General features: G+C 41.8%; 1 protein-coding gene across 1 annotated transcript in view; it reads left to right on the forward strand.

Moving 5' to 3' along the window:
• rapgef4a (Rap guanine nucleotide exchange factor 4a) overlaps positions 1–12,820 on the forward strand; it is a gene marked incomplete at its 5' end in the record, with an annotated part of 30,214 nt that continues 17,394 nt past the window's right edge. Inside the window, 4 exons of the mRNA XM_083682518.1 lie at positions 1–83; positions 2,301–2,443; positions 2,685–2,773; positions 3,656–3,802. Coding sequence (XP_083538644.1) covers positions 1–83; positions 2,301–2,443; positions 2,685–2,773; positions 3,656–3,802 — 462 coding nt within the window. The remainder of the gene's footprint in view (positions 84–2,300; positions 2,444–2,684; positions 2,774–3,655; positions 3,803–12,820) is intronic.

Here is a 12,820-nt window from a genome sequence, read left to right on the forward strand (position 1 = left end):
ATGATCTCGCCGAAGATGGTAGCAGCGCACACTTCTGCTCATTCCTCTGCGTCTGCAGAATGGATTATTTGCCTTGATAAGAGGTAACTCGACATTTTTAATTGATTTAAGGAAGCAACTGCTCACTGTTGTCACCACATCACTATTATTGCGATTAATAATATATTAAGAGCGTTTGCTTTCATTTAGACTGGTGAGCTTCTTTGCCTGATAGAAGTATAATCGGCATTGCCCTGTTTATCAATATTTGTTCTTGAGCTGGTTAATATGCTATATAAGGTGACTATCGCGTTTATGTTTATGCCACAAATTATTATAATATATAATGTAGGTTCTGACCTTAACCTTGTGTTAACACGCAATATGAACTAAGCGTGGATGCTTCTTCCACCACCCTCACCTGGCGTATAGACAACTCGAATACACATAAAATAAATAGTAGCCTACGTTATGATCATGGAATTGAGGGCATGTCATTAGGAGAGTGATACGCGCAACCGTCTTGCAGAATCACGATTCAGACAAAATAGATAGATACAATAAATAGATTATGCTATACTGTTGTATAACCTGGTGGACTTTTTTTTTTCTCCATCACTTCCTCAATGTAGTGGCAAAGTCAACCGAGTCGTTAGGTTTTTGTCTGCTTTTCAAACAAAAAGTTTGTAGAAGACTGTCTGTGTGGGTAATTTTCCACACTTGTCTGTCAATATTCTGCATTTGTATTGATTTGATTAGACATTGTGAAGACGCTGTGATGTAGTTATTTGCAAACATAGCCGATTGTACCTTACAGGTAGGGTCTCCCATTGTGAGTGCCTCCCATGGAGTCTGTTATGTGACCAATCACCACACAACATCCCCTCTGGGAACAGTACAGTACATGGAAAATATCAACCTTGTGTGTAGATGGTCCATCTCATTATACATTTATGACAGCTACAGCACTCCCCATGAAGGTCTCAAATCAGCCTATTCCTATTCCTACTTCTTCTTCATATGCACTACTCTTGTAGAATACATAACATAAGTTTAGGAACATATTTATCAGACACATCACAAATTTCCTTTTTTTAGATATTAAGTGAGTGAACACTCACATTATCTAATATTATGAAGGTGAGGAGCCTGCAATGAAGAATAGTTTGTACTGAATCACCAAAGACATCTTAGGTGATACAGGTGGGAGGTTGTGGCTGTTTCCCCTGTTGATTGCCCCAGAACATTAAACTTGCCATTCCAGCTTTGCTCAGAGTAGCATGATGCAAAGCTACCTGTCTGAAAGATTACTTCTAACAAGGGGAGAGGCGCCGGGGGCGGACAGGGTCTATAACTGGTTTCTCCAGGCCCTCTGGTGGCTGCTCTGAGCTGTGGAAAAGGCTAGAGGGCTGGGGACGAGACCGCAGGCAAGGATAAAGCGATCAGCGCTCCAGGAAACGCACCACTGCCTCTGCAGACTTTCTCCCCTCTTCAGTCAGCACCACATCCTCCATGATATCTGACAGACACACACACATACACAGAGAGGGAGAGAGATAGAGAGAGAGAGGCCATTCAGAGGGCAGGTTCAAAGTGCATTTGCCAATAGCCATGTGATGCAGCCTGCCAGATGTGTTTACACAGTAAATGTCCCTTTGTCACATTTAGAGGCAGGCGTGCAAATAAGTTGGTTTTGGTGTGGCTCTTCAAGTCGTCATTACCTGCATGCAAACATGACTCATGTCATCATTCTGATGTTTGACATTTGATAACTGCAGAATTTTGATTTGTATGACTCCTTCTTATGAATGTAAAATACTGTAATATCTCTGATGAAATATGTATAATTCCTTTGTAATGCAAAGCAAAAGCAATGGAAATGTGAATATTAAAATAAGACAGACATGGAATATCTTCTGGACGATTGAATTGAATGTTTTTGATGTATTGTTTGCATTTCCAACTGCTATATTTTCACGAGTCCTGGCTCCAGGCATGTTGTTACAGTTTGTCAGTGCGCAAATCATTGCCAGGGAGTTGAAAGTCTGCACATTTTTCTTTTTAACACACTTCACCTCCAGGCTGTGGGTCTAGTAAAAATATTCTATTCCTATGCTGTTTTCAGCATGTTCCATTTAAATCAAGAGTTTTTTTTTATAGTGGTCTACTGCCAGGAAATGGTGGTGTGACTGGTGTGACTGGTGTGACTGGTGTGGCTGGTGTGGCTGCCACTTTGACTGTGATTCCACAAAATCAAGTGAAGACACATGGTATTTTCCCAATTTATGGTGAATGCCTCATAGTATGTGTTTTCCCCTCAGACCCACAGAGCGCTCAGGGGAAGATGTGGACATCATCCTGGCCCGTCTGAAAAAAGTGAAGGCCTTTGAGAAGTTCCACCTCAGCCTTCTACAGCAGATCTGCCTGTGTGGATTCTACGAATGTCTAGAGAAGGGAATCACCTGTAGGTCTCTAACTAACTTCAAGTTCAAATACCACTATGGTTTATATATATATATCTGTAACTAAAGCTAGTCCCTGAGTCTTACACACATGTGGATAGTGTTATCCTCAATTGTAATAATGAGTGTTAGAACAAAACTCTGCCTTTTTTATTTACACTGTTGCTTGTTCATTTCTCTAGGGCTTTAACATTAGACTGATGTTAGAAGCTCTCACTTAGTGCATCTCATGTTCTTCCTCAGTGTATCGTCAAGGAGACATCGGCACCAGCTGGTATGCGGTCCTCTCTGGCTCCCTCGACGTCAAAGTGTCAGAGACAGCCAATCATCAGGTAAGATAGATTGAATATCCATAGAATTATATAACCGAAAAGCAATAGTCTTTATTGAGTCAGTAGCATAAATGCAAACGAGATTGCAAATTGAGATTGCAGATTAAAATGGCTTCCTTCACTTATTGTATTGCTTTTCTGTGCAATGTAAATCACTTACCCTAATCACATACCCTATCAGTTCATTGTTACACAAACATAAATTGTACTGTAGACAATATATCTACTTGCAATCTACTTGCATGCAATCATTATATTGGCAGGCATATACCAAATTATCTCAGGCCTTATTTCCTGAAAATAAATGTTGGATTTGTAATGGATTCTAATACATTTGAGAGAGAAAAAAAAAATAGCTTTGACTGAATAGTCTTGATTCTATTGGTTTGTTGGTCCCATTTGATAACACCAAATAAAATGTAGAGCACTGTAAAATGTGCATGTGGAGATCAAGATTTGTATTTCTCCACTAGCTTATTTGAAGTGTGAACAGGCTCTCTACTTCAGAATGATTTGTGTCTGAGATGGGTAAGCTTGAGCACATCAGGGCCTTTTCACCATCATTACCACAGCCCCATGTGCTCCAGTCTGTAGGCTGATTTGAGTGATTTTAGGAGCCCTCTATCTAATGCAAGTGTTCATAGCTGCTAGATTGCGTCCTACCTTTGGGAGAGGTCTGATCAGTGCAGACTCAGAGCTGAGCACTTTAAGTGCCTTTCACTGTGGCATACTTTTAACGGAATAAACACTTTTAACAGAATAAACACTTTTAACAGAAATGTAATTAGAATAGCCCCCTCCTAGCACCCCTCCCTGTCTCCTCCTCTGCTTAAAACATTTCTGAACCATCCCGCTGAGCTCTCTCTCATTATTTCCTCCTAGGATGCTGTCACCATCTGCACTCTGGGGATCGGGACAGCGTTTGGGGAGTCGATCCTGGATAACACCCCTCGGCACGCCACCATCGTCACCAGGGAATTCAGTGAGCTCCTACGCATCGACCAGAGGGAGTTCAAGTGTCTGTGGGAGGTTGGCGCATTTGCATTGCTTTCACTATCTGTGTATGAATGCTTTGAATGTACAGTCGCAGGTCTTGTCTCATAGCACCTTTTTCCATCAGTGCACTGGTGTGTGCTTAATACCCACACTGGAACCAGTGAACCTCTACATGAGGTTGCTCTATGCTTTCATTTTCTTTCATCTCTGTAAATACATGCCATTTGCTGTCATTGTGCTGTATACATTCCTAGAGTGATGTTTTTGAATCTGTGGTTTTGAGTTGACTGACTTGAAAATGGTGAAGTATAGACGTTTTACATAATCCATCCAAACATCAGTTGACAATGTGCAAGCCGGTGTCAGCATGGTTATTGAAATGTCTAGGCTTAGAATTTGTTTGAAATTGAAATAGATGGTGTATCATTCATTTACACCTTAGAACCACTAGGGGGAAGTGCAGTGTTATTTTGTCTTTTAGTTATAAGCCAACTTCATCACAGTGTGTGTGTGCTTATTGATCTCCTCAATAAGCATTTTATGGTTGAGGTTGAGGGTAGACATAGACCCTCATCATCCTTAAGAGCAATCCTGTGCACTATTAGGTAAAGATTGATACTGTTGTCAATATTATTTATATATTGATTATCATGTATAGGAAAAAATACCCAGAACATATTATAAGAAAATGTCTTACGGGTTGAAGTCTGTAGCCTCTGTCTTGTCCATTGGAGAGAGGGAGAAGAGGAGGAGGGTTAAGGAGGGATGGGGATCCCAGCAGGGGAGACAGTTATATCCCATACTACTGTGTCCCTTCTTGCTGCTTGCCCCCACCTCCAACACACGCACATGTGCACACGCACATGCACACAGGAGGTGTCACAGTGTCGAAATGCCCCAGCTTTCCTGGTGGAGTCACTGACTGCAGTGACTGGTTCCTGAGTTGAGATAGCTCGTTTCCTCTGAGACAAGAGGGCAGGGTGGAGGGGCTGAGGGGGACTGTCACAGCTACAGTAAAGGCTGTGTGTCACTACTCTGGTCCTCACTGTGATTGGAATCTGAGCCCTGTTTGGATGTGTGTTTAGGCTGTGGACTAGCACATGAAACTACTACCCATCTGATCTGACCTGTGTCCTGAGGACTAGCTCTTCTGAAAGGTTTGTCTAGGCTCCTCCTGAGAGTGACTTTTTGACTGCCAGGCATACAGAGAATGTTCTGTACATTTCTTCATGCCTCACTGATAAAGCATGTTTTTGTCTTGTTTAGTGTAGCTTTTTTCTGCCCTCAGTTGCACTTAAGAGCAGGAATAAAAGATAGAACAAAGTAATATAATGACCTACCATGTAGCCTAGAGGTTTTCAGCTGAATTGAGATATGGCTTCCGCTCAGGACTTTGTGGAATTATGATGTAATTTTATCTAGATTTTCTTTTGAAATGATTTGCCATACCTCTGCAATAATATTTGCTCATAGGCTGTGCCTCCCTTTTGGTAATCCAATTATCAGTTACTCTTAACCTTATCAGTAATTGCATTTGTGGAACTCAAACATAATCAACATTTTGGATAGATTGGTGTTTCTGATGGTGCAACAACATGCTAGTTTTACACAGTTTGCCATCAACTTCCTTTGACTCAATCTACTATATGAGCATTTGTAACATCTTCCAGATGTTATTTAGTGCCTGGAAGTGTGTCTGCTCCTGTATGGTTGTATCCATTGACCTCTTTCTCATTAGTAGTACTGTCTCATTAGTCAGGTCTTTGGAGACCGCAGCTCACAGCTGATCATTCACTATAATTGCTGTCAATACTGTTCACATCTGAAAGCAATCTTCCCTGTACTCCAGCCAATGCCCTGGACAGCCATTTGGTTCAGTACAACATCACTTCACCATGCCTTTTTTTTGTGTCACACAAGGCACACAAGCTGTGACCAAAGGGGTATGAAAAGGGAACTTTGAACTGACCTAGCTTATTGACAAGCTTGAAATAAATCATGTTGTCACTATGTCTATATTGTGACCTAGAATCATGACTTTCAATCATAGACTGTACTGTATAGGATCTAGTCAGTGAGTAGATAATATTCACATTATTCACATATACGTAATTCACATATTCACATAATCACAGAATATACATATAAACTGTATAAAGTTGATCCTTTTAAGTTATTTTGTCAAGGTACTGGACACTTCCGTAGCTCTTTCTTATTTTAAACTTGGAATATTCATCCTTGTTTACCCGTGGAGCCTTGATTCCAAACAATTTTGGGGTGCCCATTTATTTCTGTCAGCCTTGCCGCAATGCAGAAAGATTGGACAAGTCGTTGTGGTGTCCTGTTACTGGCAGCACCAGGCTTCAGAAATTGTTCACAGTCCTTTTGTGTTTGGCCTGATTAGGATGTAGTTCTTATAACTGTTTTGTAATACATAGTATTGTGTTTTTTTTTTTCTGATTGAGTTAAATGAAATGTAAATTGAATTCAAATATTTTCCCCCAGGCCTTGACTACAGTAACTGCATTCAACAGTGTATGTATAGCATTATTTCTTTCAAGAAACAGAGAATAGGAGCTCCTTGGGGAAGAGCTTAATCAGCACAGTCAGATCTGAGAGACGTCCCTTAGGGGATACTGATTTGATCCCTCTGGGGCTGCAGTTTCGGGGTGAGAGATGCCTTGGAACACACATAGGCCTCCTCCACTCTCACAGATCTCAGTCCCTGGACTGTGAAACGCCTGGGGCAGCGCTCCTACAGAGTGGTGGCAGGCTGAACACAGCTCGGGCTGAACAAACCGGCAGGCATTATTCTTTTATTCATAGACGACATGTTAGTTATTCACAACCCATCTTTCATCCAATCGGGGCTCTTTTACTTCAAAACCTCATGAAAAAACATAATGTTCTGTATCTTGTGTGTTCTCCTCAAAGACTGGAGCATGTTTATGGACGCCCTACACGCCCCAGTTTGAACATTTTGTGCCTTTAATTATTCTCTTCAAAGTGTTGCAGATCCGTCCAAGCTGAAGTGAATAGGACACAAACCGATGGTGACTGCGGTGTGATGCGGCCCTCAGCACGACCCTGGTGACGGCAGAGTCATTGGGACATGCAATGTTGAATCCTCCCTAGTCCCCTGACCTCAGCTTCAACGATAACAATAACAGTCACAGCTGTCAAACATGGCTCCTAGTCCAACCCTGGACTTGTCAGTAGCTGGCTTATGTTATTGGGAGAGTCAGGTGTGTGGTTGTTTGTTCAACAGAGCAGATATGGGCTGAGTTCACACAGGAGCACACAGGACCACTGGCAGAAACTCAGGTGACCTGATCATCAGTTTATTCCGCACACTTTGTCTCCAGCTTCTGTTGGACACTGAGATTGCAATGACAGAATAGTGATTTCTGCTTTTCATCACTCCTCCTCTTACACGGCTGTGTGATCTGGACCAGTAGGCAGGCCCTTGTCTATATCATGTACTTGTATTGCAGACAGGATTCACTTACATTGTCGTGATTTATCTGCAGGTCAGTTTGTTATTATTTCAGACACTGCCTCTCTGTGCTGCAGGGTAGTGGAGGAACACAGTGTTAACAGACATGCTCATGTTTGCATATGAGTACGACATGCTAACCCAGGACTGAGGCTGTTGGAGGCAGTGGTGGACAGCCACTGTAACATCAGCCCATTGGGGGGCAGCCTGGCGGCTATGGTGTCAGCAGAGAGAGATGATTAACAGGAAGTGGCAGAGACACAGTGTGCCCTCAGGGGTTGGGACAGGGGGCTGTGAGAGTGGGGGACAGTGTGGGTGTGTACACCTACTCCCTCCAAGTGCCAAACCTAAACCACAGTCCTTCCCAGAGTACAGCGGATATACACAAGGAAAGAGCACGGAGATGATTGTATCAACAACACTTCTGTTTATTTCCTTATCTGTTCTCACAGACTTATTACATAATCAAAAACTTCAGACAATGACGTTCAACCTGTTGAAAGAAAAGTAAAAATGTTTACTCTGCAATTACATTATATATTTTTCATCATGTCTTCAGACAGACAGAACGTTTAATCCTACAAGATAGCCAGAAAGTTTTCTGAGGATGCCTTTAAAGGTCTTTAGATGTTCAACTCCGCTTTTCTTGGATAATTGTTCTATCGGATCGGACTGAGATCAAAGTAATGGATTACATCATCTGTAAAATCAGAATCAGACATGCACATTACACTCACACACACATGCATGCTAGAACACACTTCACTGCAGGATGTGCTGAGTGAAAGGAAAATTGCAACACTAAAAAGCTTAGTCAACCAACTGGCACACAATAGATTTCTCTCAGCGTTCTTGGTTGCATTTCATGTTTTGCACTCAGAGGTGCATTGTGGATTGAATATTTATGCACTACTGCTGCATGTTATTGAGAGAGGGAAAAGAATGAGTGAGTTTGCTTATTCAAAATGGTTATTTATGTATTGTGTACAACAAATCAGGGAAGCAATTAACTCCCAAATAATTTTAATGGAATCAAACCTTCCCTAATCAATGACTTATAACAGACAACTTTCTATCCTCTTCTCTGTTTTTGGAGATATTTCTAATGGCTTTTCGGCCAATTGAATTACAAGAATTTAAAACACTATATTCTCAGAGTCCAAAAATTAAAGTGTGGAAAACTAATTAAACTGGTCAAGCAAATAGGTCACCCTGCAATTATATGCTTCTCTGTGCTGTACTGTGTCCATCCAATCAGGGTGCATTTGTTGTTTCACAAAGCAGCCCTGATAGACATAGGCGCCTGATGCTCCACTAATACATGCATCTGCACCTGCTCCTGCTCCTGCTCCTCTCTCTCTCTCTCTTCCTCTCTCTCCTCCTCTCGCTCTCTCTCTCTCTTGCTCTCTCTCCAAATCCATTGACAGAGTGGTCAATCTTATAGACACCTAATCTTCAATTGTCTGTGTTTCGTTTTTAGCTGATTCATGGTAGACTTGGCTGCAGTTGAGCAGTTATGCAATGCTGGCAACACTGCCCATACCCTTGGGCTAACTGTGCACTCTGTCACACAAATCAATTAACACTCATTATTACTGTATTATGGTTTCCACACTGCAGAGAGAAGTCCCCCCACACAACATATTATACGACACGCTATGTGGCATGAGTGTGGTTCTCGGTTCACTGTCCTCCAGAAATACCATAATGCTAGATTGCATAGTAGTGGACAACAATGAAGAACCACTTACATATTTGACCTCTCTATTGGTTATAAAGCTGTAATAGGTTTAAAAGCAGCAGGCCTTGATCAGGAGTGAAGAAGGTCAAAGATAAGACTCCACCTGGCAACAGTCCTGGCTATATCGCAGAGAGGCTCAGTAATAGAACCAGGGGCATAGGATGTACTGAACATGTTAGGGTAAGAACCCCATGAATAAAGGATAAAGAATGAAGGATTCAGGACCTCAAAGGTTGCCCTGGTCTGCCTCCCTGAGTGTCCCCCTGAATGGAATAGTGAGACACCTTCTGTGTGCAACATGCCAGAACAATAAGAGACTTCTGGAATGTTTTGTCTAATTGTGTTTCCTCTATCGTACAGTAGCTTTCCTAGTTGTTAAGTGCACTAATTAGAAATTCCTGAGATGGGGAGGGTTCTCTCGAAACCCGTGTTACAGTCTTATGTATTAACTATTATTTTTTTTTGTAGACTTAAGGGCACTTAAAGCACACATCTGTATGTTCGGTGTCAAAAATACCACTTAATCTTTTCAATAATTTAGCAGGTTCCCCTCTTTCCCCGCCTTTTGGGACCACACAAGTTCTGTGTCTGCCTGCGCTGTGTGTCTGGAGCTCCGCTAGCAAGGATGGAGAGAGGGTGCACTCATGTGTGCATCATGATTGGAGTAGAGTAATCTCCTAGCAACTGCTGCGTGTGGGCAGTCAGCTGCTGACTGGCACTCTGCTGGGCTCAGGCAGGCTTCAGTCTGCTCACACTGCTCAGAGAGAGAGAGAGAGAGAGAGAGAGAGAGGGAGAGAGGGAGAGAGAGAGAGAGAGAGAGAGAGAGAGAGAGAGAGAGAGAGAGAGAGGGAGGGAGAGAGAGAGAGAAAGGGAGGGAGAGAGAGAGAGAAAGGGAGAGAGAGAGAGAAAGAGAGAGAGAGGGAGGGAGGGAGAGAGAGAGAGAAAGAGAGAGAGAGAGAGAGAGAGAGAGAGAGAGAGAAAGAAAGAGAGAGAGGGAGGATGGAGGCAGGGGCACCAGGGCTGCAGGACCACACTGGACAACTGAGGGGTATGGATGGGGAGTTTTGACCTGTTGTTGGTGACATAAGGACTCTGAGAGGTTGAAACTGCAGTTTGGAGTGCTGGAGATAGAAGGAGCATTGTAACTCTGACTTACGATAACTAAGAGCATACATTAGTTCACACATGGGACACTGCCAACACCTGTAGGTGAGTCTTGCTTTATCAAAACTTGTTAAAAGAATCGAATGCTTTTTTGAATAATGTCAGTGAGGAATATAGAAATAGTTTTAAGTATTGGGCTAAATCTAAATTGTGTGTCTAATTATTAAGTATGAGTCTGAAATAAACCAAATCTTGCCTCAACGATAAATGTGCTAAACTTAAGCTATAGTGTTTTGAATTTTCATTAAGAGCTATGTCTGTTTCGGTGAGAGCCTAAAACATGCTGAATTGAATTTGAATCTCTTGGGAGGGGTTTCCACCAATTGTTTTCCCAACGGCCTGAAGTCTGCCAGTCAGTAAAGGGTATGGACTCGTTGAGCAATGTCTTGAGCGCAAGCAGTTTGTATTATGTACGTTATGTAATCAGGGGTGATTTATTCAGCATACAAGTGTGCATCAATGCACAATGATGTCCAGAGTGCAAGATGTGCTCAAGCATGGAAGACAGAGGAGGGGCTAGAAAATGTGTTGGGAATTCAGTAGTACTGTGTGACTTCTGTGCTGTGATATTGTCTTTGATTTTGAGGTTCAATATTGCCATGCTTACCGTATGTATTTACAATGTTGGTGGCAACATACTGTACAGAGTACTGTAATATTTAGAAGCATGCAGCCTCATTGTGAATGTTATTATAGAAATAGTAACATAGAGAAAAGTCACAGACGATTAGAGTTGTCTATGTGTTTGTGTGTGTACATTGTGCAGTGTAGTGTGTAAGTGTGAATAAGGCAGATCAGTTAGTTGCCTAGGCCTTCTCCCCGAGGAATAAAGAATGGACACATCTGTCATTGCAGACATTGGTAAAGCTGTTTGTATGGGGGGTGATATGATATGATATGATAAGTGATACGTATCTGATGATGTACCATGGAGATGACTGTCATCTCTGTGTGTGTTATTACAGATGTGGTTTGTGTTTATGTTTATGTCTCCTGGGAGCAGCTCATGGTCACTGTAATCCAGTACATACAGTGGGTTTCCTGTTTGATAGGTCATATTTTTGTTATCATTTTCTGCTATGTTTAAGTATAGTATGTTGACCCACTAGCATACTTCTTATCCAGACACATTTCAATTTAACTTGAATGATTGAGAAAATAATGGAATTGAATGATCTGCAGTATATTATTTTAAAAGCACTGTCTGAATTCATTAGCATAGCAGAGTTGTTGGGTCTATGACACAGATGTAGTCTTCTCTGTAATCCAGGTGTGTGGGTGGGATCGGGCTCTGATTAGCATGTTGGTTAATCCCAGGTAACTCTGTCTGATCATGTCCTTCCATCCAGAAAACAGATTTTTCATTTCCTGTGTATGACTATAATGCTCTCCATTGACTCAAAGGGAATCCACTTTAACAATGCTTCTAATCATAACATCCTAAGCCTACAGCGATTGATGGCATCAGACACTAAAGATTCATTCATTATCTGGAGGAAAACCATGATTAGTTTTTCAGAGGGAACTCAGATTTGCAGTTATAACTTATCAAAAAAGGAAGGAGGACCAAGACACACTTCATCACTTTAAAATTCCTTTATTTATTCTGGCATATTTAATACAACACACACTATAAAAATTCTGAGCGTCAGGGAGTATTACAGTTATAACTGTTTGACTTAGCCAAAGGAAGGGAATATGGAATATGTTTATGTTAAATGGTGTCCAATCCTATTGGCCCTGCTTTTCTGTGGGTGAGGATGCAATAAGTTAGGCATCGGTGACCGCTGCATCTGTGTTCCCTTGACTGAATAAAGGGTATCCACAGAAAAGCGTTTTAACACGCTTACGTCTTAAAATAAGGCAGTCATTCAGGCTGATTACTTAAAAAATACAGCCCATTTTGGATGTGACAGTAGTCCTGCATCCTGACTTCTGACCAACCTCTATTGGTAACACAATCTGATGTAGTCATTGCAGCATGGGGGCAGCCTCCTCGCCCCCTGTGATAGGGTTAGCTAGGTGATCTGACAGGGGGACTCATCCTCTGATGTTGCGGTTAGCAGGTGTGCCAGGCCATCACTGTAACACTGTTGACCTGTTATGTCCTGCTGCATCACATCTCAACATGCACACACAACGGAAGACGGTTGCTTTCTTGTGTGTTGGCACCTATGAAAAAAATGAATATCCTGTTTGTGTATGGTGTGACTTTCAGTGAGATTTGCAGTAAACTACAGTAGCAAGTCATTTTGAAGGGTGCATGACCATTCCACTATGATAACAGTATTGTTTTCTTAAACAGTGTGCTCATGGCCCTACCCTTTCTGATCCTTTTAGATAGCAAAAGATGATGATTGTATTTTTCCAACCCTGATCACTCTAGTGTGTATGTGAAATGAATTAATACTCTAAAAGGAATCTCTCGAGACTTGAAATAATGGAGGCTAATTTGTGAGATATTTCTGATAGATTTTACTGTTGTGAAGTGCTCTTTATAATTACAGAGTTGGATTTCTGCTAATGGAACCTCAGCCAACTGAGAGGGATGGGGTTAGAGTGAAAATAAAATAGGGAGATAAATGAGAGTCAACTGTATGTGGTGAAGAGACTATTTTCAGTTGGCCCACAACTGGTACAGTATTACTGT

The sequence above is a fragment of the Argentina silus genome (genome assembly GCF_951799395.1).
Source record: "Argentina silus genome assembly, chromosome: 12".
In the NCBI taxonomy this organism is placed as follows: domain Eukaryota; kingdom Metazoa; phylum Chordata; class Actinopteri; order Argentiniformes; family Argentinidae; genus Argentina; species Argentina silus.